The 20,709-nt window shown below is 42.9% G+C and overlaps 1 protein-coding gene across 5 annotated transcripts in view; it reads right to left on the bottom strand.

Annotated features, from left to right (window-relative positions):
• Positions 1-20,709, bottom strand: part of CHN1 (chimerin 1) — a 93,670-nt gene that overhangs the window by 1,006 nt on the left and 71,955 nt on the right. For all 5 annotated transcript variants that reach the window (XM_077181382.1, XM_077181381.1, XM_077181380.1 and 2 more), the window contains 5 exons: positions 14,290-14,374; positions 4,191-4,364; positions 3,402-3,479; positions 2,127-2,264; positions 1,024-1,129 (listed from right to left, as the gene is read on the bottom strand). In XM_077181382.1, coding sequence (XP_077037497.1) covers positions 1,024-1,129; positions 2,127-2,264; positions 3,402-3,479; positions 4,191-4,364; positions 14,290-14,374 — 581 coding nt within the window. The remainder of the gene's footprint in view (positions 1-1,023; positions 1,130-2,126; positions 2,265-3,401; positions 3,480-4,190; positions 4,365-14,289; positions 14,375-20,709) is intronic.

The raw sequence follows: 20,709 nt of genomic DNA, 5'->3' as shown, positions 1-20,709 counted from the left end.
CTGGAGAGAAATGTGTGCCTTTCCCCAGGGAGAAGCCACTATTCCCAGCAGGTCGCACATGGGAGTGTCAGGTGAAACTTGGGAGCCAGTGAAAGCAAATACTGTGGGGCTTTGTGGTGAGTCAGTGTCTGTCCCCCTCAGAGCACACAGACCATGCTCACTTGCACTGCATGAACAAGGCCTCTGGTATACAAGAACTGCAAACTCAAGATTTTTATTCTGTTTCTCCCTTTCTGCCTTAGTTTTTATTTGAAAACAGGTCAGACTGATGCTGCTGAGTTGCTGTGTCTCCAGTCTGTAAGTATTCCAAATAAAGGAGCTGTGCCTGATTACCTGAATTCAGCAGCGAGGCAATGGCCTGTTGAGCAGCACAGGTCCTTTTAGCAAAGCATTAAACCAAAGTTTAAAAATAGTGAATTTTGTCACCTTTCTACCTTATCATTCCCCTCTACCAGAAATATGGTGTGCAAAAGCAACTTGCTAGGTAGAGCAGCAACAACTAATCTTGAACAGGGTGAGGAAAAATTAATTTCACACATCACAAGCTGTAAGGTGGAATTTTTGTTCCTATGTCTCTCATCCCTTTGTCCGTTTTAAAACACCCATTAGAAATGTCATTGAAATAAAGGGACAAGTCAGGCAGAAACTCAGTAGCTGAATTTTGCCTGAGGCACTCAGCAGAGTCAACACAGTCCTACTTGTAGAGGAACTACATAATGAAAAAAGGCAGAAGAGACCTTAAAATAAAGTAGTTTTTCTATGAAAAGGGAATGATTCTTATATATTGACAGTAAGTTCATGTCACTTCAGAAACTAAAATGGACACCCTGACATGCCACCTTGGTTTTGCTTTGCAAGGGATAATCCCCTGTGCCTGAGTTTTGCTGTTGTGCACAGCACCACTCCTGCCACGGGCCCTTTCCCGGATTTGGTGGGCCTTGACCAGACTTTCCTGGAGGTGCTAGCATGGATTTCTGCTAAAAGTGAGTGTGGCTTAGAGTTCTTTGCAGCTGTTGCACCCACCTCTTCAGATGTGCCATGAGATACCGTAATGTTTCACAGTGTGCAGGCGGCAGCAGCTTCAGCGCCTCGTGCAGAATTTCCAGCTGTTCATCCGGATCCGTGGTTTCTGAAACACAGATCTTCAACTGTCACCACACAAACAGCCAGAATTCACACACAGAAAGGCAACAACCTGGCCTGCACAGGAGACAGGGTCTCACAGCTCTGCTGGATTACTCATGGAGGATTTGTCTGTCCAAAGAGGTGCTCAGAGCACCATAAGGATGTGACTGGTTTTGGACAAAGAAAACTCCCCAAAGCAAACTGCACTCCACTGAAAGATTCCCTGCAGCCTACTAAAAAAAATTGTTCTGGCAATCTTGCTGACTGGACTGGTTTTGCACAAATAATCTACAGGTGCAACTCTGGGAGAGCAGAAGGCACTGGGAACTTTGCCATCAGTGCCTTTGGCTGTCTCCATACGACTTGGAAAAAGCCTTCTCCAAAGGAGCTGCAAGGGCCAGCATGCAGTCCTTGTTTTGTACCCACAGCTACCTCACACCTTTCCAGGTGTGGCTGGTGTGAACACATCACAGAAATGCTTCAGGCAGCCAGGATGTTGGGGAGAGAGATTCCAGTGGGGCTTACTGCTGTGCTTGTAGACCCACTTTCTGCAAGGCCAGAACCAAAGGTGGCTTTGGGAGAATAAGTGGTTATCAGCTTATGAAAACACTCAAAATGGACAACTCCAGAAACAAACGCCATCTAATTTCTAAACGTTTCCATAAATCACCTTCTTTCTGGCACTATAAAACCAACAGACTTTAAATAATCACTGTCAAGAACCCAGGACTCATGCAAGACACACCAGTGATGTAATCCATAATGTGTGATGAAAAGGAAACATTCCTGGTGACAAAGGCAAAGGAAAATGTAACCATGCCCACACAGCATCACGCGGTCAGGCTGTAATGTGCACTGCATGTTTACTCCTGCAATCCTTACTAAATTGGGCATGCAGGGTAAGAGCTGATGGGACAGCTACAAAACAAATAGGACAGTCCTGAATAAAAAGGAGAAAAGGCTAAGAATGAAAAACAGACAAAAAAATGTGTTACACTTACTTGCAGACTCTATGAACTTTGGGTAGGCATCATATGTGATGAGTGGAATTGGCAAATCCCTGAAGTACAGTTTAAGTGCACCAGTGATAATATTGATATCTTCATACATATTCACAGAAATATCAGCTTTTTCCCCATCTGTGTGGAGAAGGCACTGATATTAAAGCCTTGGAAATGTAAACAGATGTAGAGCACCATTCAAAAGAAAAATAATAACTTGCTTAAGCAAACATTATTGAAAAGGAAACAATCACAGATTTTGGCTGTTGTACGTAAAACTGTCAGTGGACTGTGATGTTCATGGTTTCAGGGTGAAAACCTCAAGCATTTTATAAAGTAACACAACTTTTCTTTGTTGCAAATAATTACTAAAAAATACAGTTTGGGGTTTTTTTACAACCTGCCTGACTGATCTTGCAGTATCTGTCTTGTATTAAGGTATGGACATTTAGCTATTTCTGAACCCACTGCATTGCAAAACAACACATTCATCAGCACTGAATGAGAAATCAGGGAGTCTGGGAAAAAAGTAAAAGGCAGAAAACCAGCTTTGTCCACAGCCCCCCTATTTTATAGTAAAACCATGTGTTCACCATTTAACTGGAACACACTACCTACTCCAAAGTGCAGCGGACACACATCCAGAACTTGGCTTCTGCAGCACATCCCCACCCTGCTAACACTGCAGATGTGCTCCGAATCGGTCCAGTCCTCCAGACAAACAGGAAAGAGAGTTTCCAGCACGGATTCTGGACTTGATTTCTACTGGGATAGAGGGACTGCAGCTGGAAACCCTTTAATTTTCCCACTGTCTTTTCTCAGAGAGAAGAGTTTGTTCTCAGTGACCTTCTTTTAGTCTGTAATAATTCAAACTTTGTTTGCACTATTGCATTCATCTTATTATTTTGGAGCTTTCATCCAGAAAGATGGATTTGAGTTGCACAGCTCTCTTAAGGCACTTCACCACTCACCCTCTAACCCTCCCCCACCCCTCCAAGCACAGTTTGACTTGCAAACTAGGGCAGTAGTTCACAAAGCTTTGTCCTTCCTACACACATGGTTACTGGAGCACAGATACTGATGGAAGGAGAAAAGTGGATTTTTGTACTAAAGGCCAGAGTGAAGCTGATACGCTTTTGTGATGGGGCGTCTCCTCCTGCCAGCAGAGCCGTCCGACTCCTTCGGAGCACCGGAGCGTGAGACACAGGCTCTGCAGAAAAACTGTCTATATTTTATACATCAGCACCAAGTTCCAGCATGCAGGGAAGACTGTACCTCTGTCAAATGCCATTTTGACATCTTCAATAAGATCACTAAATCCTGAGACTCGGTACAGTCCTTCAGAATTAAGACCTGCAATGAACATTTTAACAAGATTAAAATTAGTCCTGATTTTTACAGTGGCCTTCAACCTGGTTCTTCCCTTGGCAAGTTTTTAATTTAAGGTAGAAAAAGCAGACATGTTTTAAAAGCCTTATCAGGTTTTTCTTCCAGAATGAAACCTTATCCTGGGTTTTTAACCCTGGCCATTGCAGTAGATGCCTTGTTCTATCAGCACTAAACTGTATTTACGAAAATGACTTCAGAGCTGAAGGAATGTATTAAACCAATTACAGCTCATTTCAAAATAACTCAGATTAACATACTTGATGATCAGTCATTATTTCAGAGTAAAAACAAATACCCTAATCCTAGAAAAGGATACTCAGTGTGGGCTAGGGAGACTAGCAAGAATGAACACATTAATATGAACCCTCTTTGTTTTGCCACATTCATTTAATTTTTAAAATGAATATATTATTGGAAAGATAGGCACTAATATGTAACTACAAAGCAGTAACTTCTCATTAAGCAATTTCTAGCAGAATCTATAAAAATTATAAATGGTATGAACCATGAAATAATGCACAGTATAATATTAGCTGTGCAGGGTAATTGGCAGTCATAAAATGTCTTGTGCAAATCTGTTTTGAGCAATCATACATTCAGCAGAAACCCAGATGACCCAGATCAATCTAAATGGATTATCAGTAAAGCAACAAAAGTCCATTAAGGATGCCTTACCTCTAGATTCAATTTCCCTAATGCACATATCCACCACCATTGGTCTCTTGGTGAAGTGTGCTTTTACTAGTGTGGTAAGGTCACAGCTGTACACTTTTTTGACATGCTTCAGGTCTGGCTTGCAGTCATTTGGGACCATCTTGGAACATTGCTTGTGCACATTTAAACCACAATCTGAGGGAAAAAATTAAAACATGATTAGGCCGGTGTTTGCTGAAAATGTATTCTGAGATCAGTGCTGTGGAGTACAAATGGCTTCAGCAGGATCTGACAGCTCACAGCAGTTACTTCTCTCCAGGGCCCTTAACCACCAAATACCTGAAGAAGGGACAGCCCTGAAGTCAGGAGGATTTCCTACCCAACACATTTATTCTGTTTCTAAAAGGTCTAACACAGAGTGACAAGCTTTCCATATGTTTTATCAAATGAAGAGCTAGAGGTCAATTATGTTCCCCAGCACTATTACATACACTGCTGTCACAATGAAGACTTTTCCCCCAAGTTACTGGGGATTTCCTATCACCTCCATCTTCCATGTAGCCCTGGATCTGGCACTTTAGACATCTCCTAGAGGAGATGAAGGTAGGGACTGGGTCACAAACAGGCTACAGCCCCTCTGCAGTGAGCTGGCAAGGCAGTGCCAGTACCTGAGCCACTTCAGGGACAGGTGTGCAGCCCTGCCCTGCCTGGAGAGGAGCTGACCCCAGCACTGACCCAGTGCCTCTGCCCAGTGCCACCAGCAGCACATCCCAGTGAGGATGCCATGCCCTGATGGCACTTGGGACACACAGGGACCCCTGCTCTGCAACTGCTCCTGCACCTTGCTGCCCTGCCAGCCCCAGTGCCCTGCCTGTCACAGCATCAAGGGATGGAGGAGCTTGAAGGATCAATGCCTTCACAAAAATCTGTACTTTCTTCTCTCACTGCAGGACTGGGTATCTATCTACTGAGAATCCCTTCCTGTTTTGTTCCTGCTGATTTTGCCAATACTTGTACTTCCATTAAAGCTCCAAGTTATGTGACTTAGTTCTCTCCAAAACAGTAAACCCCAGAATTCATGGCTAGGTTTAATTTCCACTAAGTCAGCTGCAGCCTGCTGCTAAAAGCACTTTGTTTACTTAAAAGGCCTGTAAAACAACCAGATTTGTCACTTAGGATCCTCTGGTTGCAATTAAAGTTTGGCATGTCACCTTCAATCCATCAAAACTTGCTCAGACCCTGATCCAGATGAAATGGCTGATTAGAATTCTCTGGAGGTCTTTCTGTGCAGGAGTGACCTCGGTTCCTCCTGAGGAGCAGGGAATGCCCGGGCAGGGAGCTGTGCTGCTGGATTTCCCTCCTGGCTGCAGCTCCGTGCTCTGAACCCTCCGTGGGCAAAGCCTCCCACACAGTGCCCCAGGGCCCAGCCTGGGTCTGCTCTGCCCCAGCTCTCCTGGGCACAGCCCAGACCCCACTGCTGCCCTGCCCCTGGGGAACAGTGCTTTGGGCACCTGGGCTCCTCAGTGCTGGCAAAGAGGGAACAGGGACAGCCTTGCTTCCACCTGAGCGCTTCTTTAAATCCCACGTTTAGTCAAGCACTCTAAGACCCCAAAGTGACCACATGGCCAGCATCTCCCTACCTGTGGTTTTGGGGCACAGAACAAAGAAACTCTGAGCCTGCCAGGCAGCCACCTGCCTTTCCTTTAAATATCTGTGCCCTGTGCCACATTTTGCCTGAACTTTGAAAAACCAGGTCTCTCTGTGCTTTAAATAGGGAACCCACATTCCCTGAAACACGTGACCTGAGCCCTCTAGTGAGTCACTGCCCCAGCTGAAACACAGCAAGGAGAAGCTGTTCTGGCCTCCTCCGGCTCTTGTAGAACCAAATCAATAAATGTTTGGGGAAATGCACAGGTAAAATAAGTCTTCTTTGGTGTAAGGTTTGAATGCTGTGGCATTAGTAACACCAGCACTTTTAAAAACAGGACAGAATACTGAATAGGTGCTATTAAAGCAGTCTGCTTTCAAAATAAAGAGAAAATTGAGGAGTAAAATTAAAAAACAGTCAAAAAATTAGAGGCAACATCTTAACACACACACAAGGGAAGCAAATTGAGACCACATAAGAAATCTTAAATCTTGACTTCCTTTATTTAGAAATAAACCTTAACATTGCAATAATAGTATTTACAAATGAAAATATAATTATTGTACATACAATTCCTAAAATTGCCTCAAGCAGCACCTCTTCCAACAAGTATGAAATATCTGTCTATCAAAAATGATGTCTACAACACTGGGATGGCTGCACCTCACTCATGAGAACTCATGAAGGATTCTGGGAGTGCAAATTAGCTGCTTCACACAAACAGCAGTATAGCTCAGTTACATTTCTGGGAACCCAAGGATAATTAAGAATAAATGCACACAAAAAAAGAAAAAACACATACTCCCAAGTACCTTACACTTGAGTTAAACCAATTATTGCCTTGACTGAGATCATCTTAATTATATTTATATACAAGAAAGTTTCAATTCATTAAAATCTCAATTTACAGAGATGTTTTCATTGTGAAAACCTTGCTTCTGACAGTAATTGTGTTACTGCTAATCCCAAAGAGTCAGATAGGCTTTGAATCTGACCTCATTAATCCCAGAATAATAATTACAAATGCAGAAGTCAACTTTTCTCCTCTCTCATTTGTTCTTCCTTTGCATTTGATTAGATTTTATGCACCAACCCACTGCTTAAGGGCTTATCAACACTCCTGAGAAACATTTAGAACCTGGAAATATTTCAGATACCTAATGTTTAGAAAACATGTGAGTCTTATGTTCAGGATTATTGGGCTGTGTGGTGTCCTTGTAATAACTAAGGCTTCTTGCCTCTTGTGTAAGCACAGAAAACCATCTTACTTTAGCAATTTCATATCAGTAAATATATCAAGGTTATTTCAGTGAATTTACATCAGAAGATGGTATTTTTTTCCAATGAAGAACCTGCAACTCACCAGTGCTGTGCTTCCTGATCCAAGTGGGCCTCTAGCCCCAGCTGACAATACTTCATAGAAGGCAAACACCCATGTCTCAGTCACTTCACTCACCTCTGGTTCAGCTGATAACTAAAGATAATGTCTTGCTAACTCCACCAAGCTCAAAAGCCCCATGGCAGGAGGTCAGTCCTCCTCTCCACAGAGCACTGGCCATGTCCTAGTTCTGTACTTAACTATACTCAACTTACTTGTCAGTCCTAAACAACAGGAATTGTACTGCAAACTGAATAGTGTTAAATTAAAAAAAAAGTCCTCTGTTCTCACTGCAGATGCTTTGAAAGCTCCAAAAGCCATTATTTTAGAATCAAGTGGGAAAGAAGAGAAAAGCCAAATCCTAAATCTCCTTGCATGCTGCTGGGGGGTAAAGTCTTAGGACTGCTTTCCTTGTTTGCACATGAGCTTTGTAATTTGGCTGGGTTCATTAAGACCAAGAGGATTAATTTAATTTCAAACTGAGGGTCTATTTACTTTTCATTATGTCAAAAAAAATCCAGAATAGCAGCTTTACTCTGGATCTAAAGTAACCAGGAGCCTTACTCATTTCTTACAGAATCTGCTGGCTGGTGAGGAGCTTCAGAGAAATCCCCCTAAAGCATTGTATCTGCTGATAAATCCTAGAATAATACAGGACAGATGTAAAAGATGCAGTCATGAGCTCTTGCAGGTCAATAGTAAAACTTCTGCTGACTTCAGTTAATCAGTTTCACCTTATAGAGATGATTTCTCAGAAGTAGAATTGTAAGTCACTCTTACTGTTCCTTTTACAGTGCTATCAAACTGTGGCCACCTTTCAAATATACCACATGGACCAAAACCAATGCAGTCATAAATTCAAGAGTTTATAGGAAGTTTGGAAATTTAAGGAGGGTGCACAGACAGTAATTTTAGATGACAGGTCTGAAAGTCGGTGATAAGCTGCCCTGGCTTTAACAGCATATTGATCTAGGAGTTCAGATGGGCTGTGACATTACTTCTATGAGAAGTAATAAATTTAAAACCAGCCTGACAATAGTTTCCTATGATACCTAGAAAAGGTCTGGTAATGTTATAGAAACAGCTAATACTGATGTTAGTCCACAGGGCTAAGAGAACAAATAACATGTTCATATTAAATGCATGAGCAGAGCCAACAGATAGATGTACATTGCTACTGCCCCACGAGCACACAGTATAAATATTTGCAGAGACTCAAATATACTTAGCTGTCATGTTTTGTTATACTGTTGATTTGAATTCAGTCAGTTTTATATTTCCTTTGGTTGACAATTTACTGGCTAACATGGCTGCTGATCATGCTCCATTGGAATGATACCATGTGCTACATACATCACTCTAATTATATCTCCAAATTATTCCCCCAAAATTGATGCCTTCTATCACTCTGAAGAGCAGCTTTAAGAGCTAAAGGGTAGATATACATTATCTGCAAGAAGTTTTGAAAGACTCTTCTGAGATTTGTGGTAAGTGTAGGAGGGTGGGGAGCATGGAGCTGCAGTGCTGGTACCGAGTGCTGCCTTGGGCTGGTCCATTGCACACCTACCAGGCAGGGCAACACCCTCACACCTGAGCTGACACAGCAAGACAGTGGGCTCTACACAAGCACAAAGTACTGGCATTACTCCTTCTTGCAAGGGTGAATAGGTTAGAAAGCCATTTGCTCTCATACATCACTCATGAGCTCGTAGCTTTCCTTTAAAAATTTAACACTTTTTCTGTAGCAGAGGGAGCAGCGTGTTCCAACAGGCAAGGGAAGGCAGCAGCCCCAGTGGCCCCATGTGCTGCACTCTGTGCTTCCAAGCACAATCCAGCAGGGTGCTGTGAAGCTCTGCCCTCTTTCTCCTCCTCAGCTGCGTGGCTGCAACTTGGGTGGCCACACTGGAGCTGCCACAGTGCCTCGAGCATGTGCTATGTGTTCATCTGCAATGCACATCTGGAAGCAACCCTGGTTCCACCAGAGCCTTAAGCCACTTCACTAGGCAGGCCCATGGCAAAAATTGCTTCCATACATATGAGTATGCTCCCTAAAATCTCCTTACATCCACATCACTGTATCATGCACTACAGGGTCCATTATTTTAAGACAGGAGTTTCAAGAGGGCAGCTAGTTACTTGGCAACATAATTTCCTAATGCTACTGAAAAATCAGGGCTGATGAAACAAAAAGAAAAAAAGCCCATCAAACCAGCCGATATTCCCTTATCTCAAATCAAAAGAATACTTACATTTGTGCCTCCAAAATGCTTAGTGACAATGGTTTCATTTTATAGAAGTTTTGCAAGATTAGAGTCAGTTTGTTCAAGAAGTCCCCAGGCTTCCTGCCACAACACCTGCCTACCTCCTTGACAGCTCCCTGCCTGGGCCACTGCCTTGTTCAAGGCTTCCAGGTCTGTGTGGGCTTGGAGATAAAGCTGCTTTTAGGACTTACAGTTTCAAGAATATATAGCTGCAGAATAGCTTCCCCTTGGGAACGGCTCCGAAGCAAGGCTCTGCTGTCTGATTAGCATTTCAAAATTCCAGAGCTCATTCCTCGCAGGAACACCACCAGATCCCGAGCTGGTGGAACAGCTTGTCAGGCAGCACACACCTCCAACAGCATCAGCACCTGCTGATGGGCAGGGGCTGCTGTCCAGCCCCCTTCCCACAGCCCTGGCTTTGCTCTTTGGGTCTCTACTGGGCTGACTGTGCCCAGCATTCCACAACCAGCAGAATCCAGTGCTCATCTCAGAAGGAGCTTGGATGTGTTTGTAAGGAACAAGCGTGGGCACAGGGGAAGCTTTTCATGACTGAGCCATGCAAAATACCTTAAGAGTGGGCAACGTGATGAGAGCACCTTGCCTTTCCCTCTGCTGACTTTAGTCACAAGAGCATCAGCTGTTTTTCCAGGCACAGAAAGAGTGAGCACTCTGCCTGCACAATCAGTGCCTGAGGATGGGCAGGCTCCTTTGTGCTCACCTCCATCCTTACACACCAATGGAGCAACACAGGGCTGTCCAACACAAAGGATTCATAGCAAGGCAAAACAAATAGCAAAGGAAATGGGGCAGCTGCACATCATTCAACTGCTGGAGAAGGAAATGGATGAAATGGGGAAATTAAACACTTAAGCAGTAATTCACAAAACAATTCTGCTTTGAGACTGTATTTCAGCTCTTTTAGAAATGAACTCCCAGATCTTACTGTAGTCAGGACTGGCAGCAGTATTTCCTGGGGTCTGTCAGTGGGAGATGATTATCTGCACACTGATAGTTCAGCTGCACATTAATTTCTATCAGCTCTCCAGAGAGGTTACCTGCTCCAAGGAAACCAGAAGATAGGAAATGCTACATGTGTAACAGCCTGAGATAGACTGGAGCAAAACTATGAAGGCTGCAGCAATGGTGCTTTGTGTACAGCCTCAGAAGGTGGTGCTGCCTGGTGTTACTAGGAGCAACCCAAAATACCACCAAAAGCATCCAGGGAAACAGATATATTAAAAAGTTATCTTTAAGATCAGCTAATTAATGCTTTGTAACCAGCCTGTTCAAAAATCTTCTGCTTAAACTGCTTATTCATGAGGAACAACAAGCAAAAGCGTGCAGGGAAGGACTTGGAGAGCTCTGATGGGCTGGAGACAGGTGCAGCTTGGCAAATCTACTGATCTGCCATTCCACTTGGGCAGCACAGGAACAGCATCAGCAATGCTCCAGCCTCTGAGATCACACTACTCTGGTAATGCTACTGTGACTTACATGTTTGTATCATTCATAAAAAGAACCCACTGGTGCACATCTGCAAATTTTGTTTGAATAGTATTACAGTTTCTCTTCTGAACACATTCTGGACACTGGGATGAGCCCTATGAACATAGGAGAGCTTTACATAGGAGGAATATTAACTAAGAATACATTTTTCTAAGTTCATGCATTGGATTTTGTTCTGGGGTAAAATCTTATGTCTTCATTAACTTCTACTGACCTTCAGTGTTTACACAAAGTGATGGCATTATAATTTCATATACTTCTTCAGTCATTTCTACTTACATACTGCACCCACCAATTAATTTCCTACAGGATCCAAATCCCAGATATCACCCCAAGATCTAAGTTTGGAAGACAATGAAATTCCTCTCATGTTGGGTAGTTTATTTATTAATCCCCAAACCTTTGCAGTCCAGATAACACCCAACATCTCATTTCAACTAACAACCATTCATCAGGTGTCCAATGTGGTGCCTACATTTACCTCTCATCTTTAAGGCAGGAAAAGACACAGTACTCTTTCTTCATCTACCAAAAAAGCTGAACAAGGATAAGTTAGGGAGAATCCACCTTCCAGGAACTGATAATACAGGACTGCACCTGACAGGATCCTGACCACACTCAAGTCTGTGTTTTGGCAGACACACCTTCAGCCATGCTGGACTGAAACAAAGCATGACTCCAGCTGAATTTGCTAAGGCATCCTAGCTGGTTGCTATGGAATGTGTACGCTTATAAATGTTTAGTTCTGGCTGATAATTTTTTTAAGGATTGCCTTACTTTGTGTAACATAAACTATCAGCCATTAGAAATAAGCTCTGTTTTTTCCACTAGCTCTTCCTCCTTTCTGAAATGGGTGACATTTATCTTTGCTGTCCAGTCTTGGACTGTCCTACACTTCTCTTTTTGCATGTTTTTGGGCTTCTGCACAGAATAGGATTTTAAATGGTTGAGAGTAGCCCATGCAGTAATCCATTTCTATTTGTTAAACTCATCACTTCTGTACAGCAAATAGAGTCCTCTTGAGATGTGCAACTGTTTGCTTTAAAAAGCAAATGCTTTAAAAAGTATAAAACTACATATGATCCATGCAGTTTTGCCTGTAGGTATTTTCAATAAAATGATTATACAGACCACCAAACAGATTTCGTGGATTTCTCTGAAGTGGCATTGAACCCCACTTGAATTCAAGTGGGCTGCATCCTGCTAAAAGCTGTAATTTTTTTTTTGAGTACAAACCTACTCTGAAAAACAATGGCCTCATGTGCCTCACTGTTTCCATATTAAAATGACTCAGTTCAGAAGCAATTTTTTTTTTTAAAGCACTGTAAGACCACATAAACTTGGCCAAACTCCCACCACTTAAGCCTGAGCTCCCCTACATTGGTACATTAGCACTGTTCTGTGTCTGTGCACCTCCAATATTTCCCTGAAATGCCCAGATGTGGGCAGCTTCTGGCTCTGATGGCTGCACAGCCTCAGCTGTGGGAGCAGTCAGACACTGCTGCAGCCTCACTCCACCCCAAATCCCTGCTGATACTTCAGCAAGCATGGTCGTACAACATGGGATTTTAAAACACAAATAAGATCACAGAAACTACTGGAAGCTACCAACACTGATGTGAAACCTCACACAAGACAGAAAGCCCTAATTATAGTTTCTGAACCTATGAAGTCATCTAATACACATATGCTCCTTATGCTGCAAGGAGGAGAAAAATGCATGCAGCACTTATTACCATCTTCATAAGTAGGAAAGAAAACCAGATTTTGGAAGCTTTTGGAAACCCACAGTTTAAAAAAATCTGCATAAATCCAGAAAATCATCTGTACTTCAGTTAAAAGAAAAAAAAAAGGCAGTACAAAATAATAAGCACTTTGGATTTAACTGTAAAAGCAACAATATTAATTCCACAGTGCCATGCAGCATTGCAAGCCTTCATACTGTTTATTTTTATTCTTTTTCTGGATCAAAGTTACCTAACATCAATCTGTAAAATATTTGGTATCTCTCCTAAATGCCCAAATGGAGGAATCTAAGGCAAGGAATAAAGATGGCACACTTACTGATTCAAGTGTAATCAAAAACATACTAATCAGAAAACCAAAATCAAGCCTCCTCTTCCTCTCCTAGCACTGTACACCCTGTATCAAAATCAAGAGCAGTAAAACATACTAACAATCTTCACTCACAAGTGGAGGACATGGCTGTGATCCTGTATTCTTAGTAGAGGGAAAATACTGAGAAAGGAAATGCCATTTTTGCATAATCATGTCTTAAAACAGAGCTGCACTCTCTAATGCATCCTGGACAGTGCAGACTGTAATGGTAACAACAAAGTATTGCATTCAAACAGTTTTGGGTGAAGAATTTAAAAACATTTCAATCCTATGTGGATAGAAATGATTTTAAATATTACATCATTTTGCAGTTCTGTGATAAAAAGCCTTCTTATTTGCTTGAGACAAGACTTCAGAAAGCTTTAGACAGAGCAGATTTTCTTAAATTAGCTTGAAAATTCAGTTTCCAGGGCAACGTAAGCAGGTCTTCATACATCAACATCTCTTTGCACCATTTTTATAAATACGCTTTGCTAGAATGTCATAAAATACTTTTTAAATACAGCAAACTATCTGGATCACTTTGATCCTTTTCTCTGCCTTTGAAAGAAAGCTGACTGTTCTTTCCTTTCAGAAGAACCTTATCAATAAAACTGTCCAACTGTTTTCCTTTGGAGAGGCTTTATCCAGCAATGCCTGCAGTGATACCCATACATGTGATACATTTCTACAGGCACCTGAATGTTTATGTAACATTCCAGTAGGCATCCCTTATTCATCATCCCTTTTCTTTTCAGTCTGCAAGTAGGAGATGTGATTTAGGGTCTGTGGCATGCTGGGACTCAGCTGGTTTATATATAAAATTAACCTGAATGTCTGCAACGTGGAATCTGCTGAGGTCCACCTTGCACATCAAGATCCCCTGTGACTTTCTCACACCTACCAATACATGGAATGGTATCAAAGAAATAAAGCTAGCTGTGCCTCTGTCTATTTTCTCCTCCTTTCTAAAAGGGTGGGGGGAAAAAAAAAATCTCTTAATGATAATGATTGTCTCCTGTCTGTGAGTGCTGGAGGGGTGCTGTGCATCACTCCAGTGAGTCACTGAAACAGATACCTGAAACAGCAGCAGCAGAGTGGATACATCTCCTCCTTCCACTGAGCAGGGAGCAGACTGAGCCTGGCCCCGTGTCACAGCAGAGCAGGCTGCACATTACAGAGTTACAAGGTGAGGAATGACTCAGGAAAAGAACACTGAATGACTGTTACCTGCACATTTTACTCCCTGAGCAATGAGGCCCCACATGAAGTTGGCACAGTATTCACACCAGTGCGGGCCCCTGAACGTGTGCACCTGGAAGACAGCAGCAGAAAGAGAATTACAAAAATGAGCCACCATTTTACAGACATCAGCATCAATGCATGTAAACAGTGCAGAACTCCTCTTCTTTGAAGGTACCACATGCAGTTTCTGGAAGCTTCCCTTTATCATTGCAGGAAAAGAAGAAAGGAACTAAGAAAGATTTAACAAGCAAGGCCCTTGCAGACCTGTGGAAAACTGGAGTCTTCCATCCCGAGCCATCCCAAGCAGCAGAACTGGGTCTGTGGGGTCTGCTCCAAGAGCAGGTCAGAGAAGCAGGCATAGGCCTTCTCCCACCTCTTGGCATCCCTCTGTTTGGCAGGAGTCTGGCCACAAGGCAAGGCTTTTGCAGCAACTGTGCAAGAGTTCACTTTTCAGTCTCAAGTGCCTTCTGCCATGGCCTCCTCTTCATAAGGCACTGTGTGAATGGGTAGAGGGCTGCAAGATTCCACCTCACATGGAAAGAGTCCTGCCAGGCAAAAATACCAGTGCCACACAGAAATACTGTACATTTGCTAGAGACTTTCCAGTTTAGAATAACTCCAACAGGAAATTAGTTTTCTTCAGACTAATGCTACATATTGAAAACCCAAAATGAAAAAAATGAATCCACTGAACCAGGAAAAAATTCTAAGCTAAAGAAGAAAAAAAACCCCAATGCTTGCTTTCATTCCTGACTCACATGCCTGTTACAAATCCTGCAGCCACCATTAACTGCTTCTGATTTCATTCTGATAAAGCTCCTGCTGTAGGAAACCACAGGATTCTATACAGAGAAAATCATTACTTCCTTAGCCAGTGTAAAACGCTTTGAGCTGCTATTTAGAATAGACAGGCTGAAAATAAAATTAGTAGCTGATGATCATAAAGAAATGAAATTTGCAGTGAAATACAGCAAAACTGCTTTAGGCTGGAGTCACTCAGTTCCTCAGAGTTATTGAGTGGGTGTGGGAGCAGGCAGTAACCTCACGTGTGTGCAATGCCTGGTTGGATCAGTGTGGAGCAGGAGGGAGAAGGAGCTGGGGGAAATGTTTGTTCCTGACATCTGCACACAGCTCTGGCAATGAGCACTGAAAGAATGGCAAAGTGGCTTGACTGAGGTGGCATGTGTCCCTGATGTAAGAGGCAGGTGGATCCAGCTGACACCCCCACGAGTGACAATGCAGAGCAGCACCCTGCAATTCAGGCCACAGCTCAGTTCTGGCCACAGGAAGCTCTGCAGCCTCCTGGGCACCCTCAGAGCAGCAGAGACATTGCTGAGACACTCTGGAAAGCTCCTGCTGAATTCACCAAGCAATTCACACGCACATCTGTGCCAGGTGATTCCTGACTGCCTGGTCCAAAGCAAGCACAGGCTGCCAGTGCCCTGCCCTGCCTGTCCCCACCTACCCCACCTGCCTCTGGAAGGTGAGATGTGCTCCACGAGGCCTCTTCTCCCTGCAGCCCTGGCTGACTTCCACAAAGCAAACCATGACAAGACTGTCAGCAGCTCTACTCTCCATTTTCTCTTTTCCTCTCACCACAAAGAGATTTTTCACACCATTCATTTTGTTACCCACCTGCACTACCCACATCATTTTGACTTTCTTCCTCAGACTGGTGGTTTTTATCCAGGTTTTTGGCAGTGTTCTCTTCCCAGAATAAGAACATTCTAATATCCTGAAGCAAAGCATTGTGCTTTAATGCCTGCAGGACTAACAGAACTTTTTCAGGGAAAAAAGAAGGCATAATTTAGGTCGTCATCTTTTTTTTTTTTGGGTCAAATTCCCCCTGAAACATATTTCTTTAAAATATTTCTCAAAAATCCCATCGAGGAAAATTGAAGCAAAATTGACATTTCAGAAGTCTGGACAATAAAGAATTTCTTTTCACAATATTTTTCAGTTTTGTAAGTTGTTTTGCTTTCAGCATCTCTGATTGCACAAGGGAGGGGAATTTTGTTTTGTTCTTTAAAATGCTGATGGATAAATTATTAGTTCTTTCTGAATAAAAAGAATTATACTATCCTACCTTGTGCCTCTGTGGTTGCTGATTTCAATTCATCAAACATCAAATCACTGAATGTTCTATTTGCTGAAGCATTTCTAATGCTGTCCTTAGGTGCTGGAGTCCCAGCTTGGCTTCTCCAGAGCCACCCCCAGTGTTGATACTCATTAAACCTCAGATGTCCTATCTCTAACTGGCTGTTTTAGCAGTGACCATTCTTCCTTCTTGGCATTTTGCTCCCCACTACTGCCTGCATGTTTCCATCTCCCCCTGATTCTCCTTAGAAACTCTTCTGCAGGGTCTATCACATCCCAAATCTGCCACTCCAACATTTTGCTTCCATTTTTAATATTATGAACTTTTCTAATGAGCTCAGCTTCTCTTACATGAAGGAACTATGATTCACCTAGATTGTACCACAGCCAGCTCCCCTGGTATCACCCTGGCTCTCAGCCTGCTCCTCACAAGAGTTTACATGACTCATCATCAACTTAAAAATGACAAGGACAAGGTGGACTCTCCTCTTCCCTACCAACAAACACTGCCTGTGCTGGCTGGACTGACTTTGCCCTTCAGAACCACTGTCTCAGTAGCTTTAGCACTTCTGTCTCATCCCATGCAGCCAGGCTTCATCCAGATACTGAAATGCTTTTCCATATCATCAGCTGGATTTACCCAGAGCCTGCTCTGCTCTATGCTGCCCCATCCAAATTACTATTTCTTATCCATTATTCTGATTGCAAACTCAAAGCAGATTAAAAGGTGAGGGTAGGTTTTTCTGTGTCCCATGATGCTCTGCCTTGCTTCATCCTTATGAGATGGGAGGTTCTGTGGCAATATTAAACAGGAGGCCCAAAGGTCACAATGTCCTTCCAGCCCTGGAGTAAACAACCCTACAAGATCAGCTCTGAAGCCTCTGTTTCTGAGCAGTGTTTTCTTTTCCCAGAGCATCAATATTCCCACTTCTGTGCAGTGGAACTGGACACCTAACCCTGCCCTGCTCTGAATACACACCCTCCCTGGGAATTAAATCAGACACAGTCAGTGATGCCAGGAAATACTGAAAAATTGGTCTTCTGAGGTAGGTCAGAACAGCCTCCAATCCTAGTTAGAGGATGCATGGGATCTGGCAACTAAAAAGAAACACCTTAGCATCCCTTTGCTAGCTCAAGAGCCAGCACCTGCAAACAATACTGCATTTATCACATGACACTGTTTAACAGAGCATTCTGATTTTATATTTAATTCCCAATTCTAAAAACTAGCCAAGCAGCTTGTCTGTTTTCAAAACTAAAAGATGATTTCCAGAAAAATTTCTAAAAACACACCCAGCAGAGTCCCAGAGATCCTGACTTAAATTACAAGGGGTTTCTTTCCTCTTGTAAAAAAGAGCATTTGCAATATGCAGATTTTACTGTCTTATAAAATGTGAGAGAGCAGGATTGCCAACTGTGGCTTTACATCTCCCAGTCCTTCCATTCTCACTCCCACCCAAAAATCTCCTTTTCTCTCTTTCCAAATGGGAATAATTTTTTAAAAGAATCTGGAAAATGAGTGAGTGGGAGAGCAAATTAAACTGGTTTTAATCTTGATTTTCTTCTCCTGGAATTTTACAAATTTAAAACAAAAGGCTAGATAATTTTAAAGACAAATATCTGCTTCAGAAACTCTATAAAACACTATTAGTAAGCTGTCCTGAAAGTCTGAGGTAAGAAGAGAGTCTCTTGTAAGGTTTATACCCTAGGCATTTCTATTTAGAACTCTCCTGCACTACCAACAAGGCATAATAAACATGTAAGTACTGTGAACTATGTAGGAGAAGCTTTTTCTCAGGCTTCAAAAGTATTTTCTTAACACAAGGAAAAGTAGCTTAATTCTTGTGATTAACAACTCTGACTGTTAGAAAATGTTACTTTGTTTTGTATTTAATTAATTTTTTTTTGGAAGGGACCAAATTTTAGGAGAATCAAATAAAAAATGAGGCAGTGGCTCTGACAGCAGATTCTACCACAAGCTGTGAACTCCTCAAGCAGATCTCCCCCCATTATTTCTCAGGCTCTATAAAGGTCACTGCTGAAGTTAGTTACTCGTGCATCTTGTTACTCCACTTATTTTTCATGCTTTTGTTTTTTCCAAGGCAGTTATTCAGCTACCCTTGATTGCTACCTGAAGATCAGGAATAAGCCAGCAGATAATTTTTATTCTTAACTGGGAGACTTATATTTTATCACATGTCAAGGCAGGGAGGAAGAGAATGAGAGAGTATCAGTGAAGTGCTGTGCAAATGTGATATGAGGGAAGATGGTGGATCAACAGAGCTCTAGCAAAGCCACTGACAGGAAGAAAACAGGGCTGGATTTGGAAACCTATGGTTATAGAAAACCAACACTGGGCACATATAACAGAAGTGTTTGGGACAGGATACAAATAAGGCTTCCTTTGTTGAGAGGCTGCTGCCACAGTCCTACTGAACGCTTGTTCCATCAGACCCTGCTCCCTAGAGAGCACCCCTTCCACAGCCCTCCACACCAAACTGCTGCTCAGAGTCATGGGTTCTGGAAAATCCAGAATGTGGGATGGGATACATCACCTTGGAAAAGGATGGGAAAAAATACTGCTGATCTAAACTCCTGGGCAACCAGAGCCTTACACTTCAGGCAGAAGCCTTGTCAGGGCTCAGAGAGGAGACCAAGTGTACCAGGGACTGAACACGTGCCACACCCCAGCATTTGCACCACATGGTACTCCAAAGGTTCAGGTCTGCTGGCTATACTGTCCTTCAAACAAATTCCCAAGGATGATGAGACACTGCTGATGGAGACTGTCAGCTCAGTGGTCCTAACTGATTTGCAATTCCATCAGCTGAATTCTGCCTACTGGGGCTTTACCAAGCTTTAAACTGAATGTGGGAGACGTTGTAAATCCCAATTAGAACGATGAACTCAGCCTGTATTATTAACATCTGTTTTCCCTGTCACAGCTGATTCTATCAGGCACTGAGCACACCCATGCTGGCATCCAATAGGCATTGTCCTTTTCATCCATCCCTGGTCCAGAGATTGCCTGGACGTGAAGGGTAAAGAAGAGATAGGAGTGAGAAACTCAACCATCAGTCTGGGCAATGCTTCAATTTTTCCTTGTATCTTTTATGATGATAGTGACTCTAAAACAAGGGTCTCAAAGCACTTCAAATATTCCAGCACATGGTAATTCTCCTGGGAGGAAAATACTGCTGCTGACAAGTAATCTGAGAAGCCAGAAGACTGCCATGACAATCCACACGGCAGAGCAGTATCTGCAAGACAACTGCTTTCACCTGAAGGTGTAACAGAAATGAATGTAACTGGGAGCATGGAACAGACCTTCTCCAGACCTAGAGCTGACCCTGCTCAGCCCAGCTGGGGTGTCAGCCATGGGGAGGCAGCCTGGGAGCTGCCCAGTGCCTCTGTGCAGCAGTTCTGGAGAGGAGAGCTGCTGTCAGAGCTGCTGTCAGAGCTGCTGTCAGAGCTGCTCCCTCGCCCAGAGCGTGCGGTATAAATAGCCTGGCTGTCGCTGCTGGGGGCACTGGGAATGTGGGCCAGGACAAGCTCCCTCTGCATCCTCACCCACTTGGAGCCAGAAGCGCTGTCAGACCTTGTTTACTCTCTGCTTTGCACTGCCTGTGTCAGCACAGAGGGAACAACTGGAAATTGAGGTTAGCTTGTGCTCTACAAGAGCCAAAGTGAAAAATGAGAATTGCAGGTTGTTGGCTTTTTTGCTTGTAAATTGAGTGAAAGTGGCCACCTTTCTTTCAGGATGGAAAGCTGATTTTCTTTGAATTGACATCTGGAAATGGGAACATTTTGCATTTTATTTGAGGTCCAACTTAGTCGATACATGCCTCCATACAAAAAATTCTGAAACTAGAGGTGAAAATTGAATATAATCCTTAGAACTACACATGTACTTTATGTATAAATAGAATATAAACCCCTGACAGATTCCTAAATGAATGCTTTTGTCAGGATCCTAAGGCTAATATGGAGGAAAAGCTGAAAAGCTGTTGATGAGAGAGCATAATATGCACTAGAAGCTTCTAGAGACAAAGTCCCAGTCCTCCCCAGAGGAGCATTTCCCAGCCTTACCAGAGAAATGGGCTGGTCTGGCTTTGGGCTGTGCACAAGCCAAACTCACAGGATCCACACATGCAGACTAAAAAAAACTGCTGGTGTGGTGGGAAGAAGTTACAGCCCAAATAAATTAAGTATTTAGAAGAAAGGCTTTCTCTCTCTCTCTCTCTCTCTCTTATTTTTTATCAGTGGCAAAGCCTGAATTCAGGGACTAGCACTAGAAAACCAGAAAGG

This window comes from Agelaius phoeniceus, chromosome 7 (genome assembly GCF_051311805.1).
Source record: "Agelaius phoeniceus isolate bAgePho1 chromosome 7, bAgePho1.hap1, whole genome shotgun sequence".
NCBI classification, from domain to species: domain Eukaryota; kingdom Metazoa; phylum Chordata; class Aves; order Passeriformes; family Icteridae; genus Agelaius; species Agelaius phoeniceus.
The sequence above is the reverse complement of the archived record's forward strand: the minus strand, read 5'-3'. Positions and strand labels throughout refer to the sequence as shown.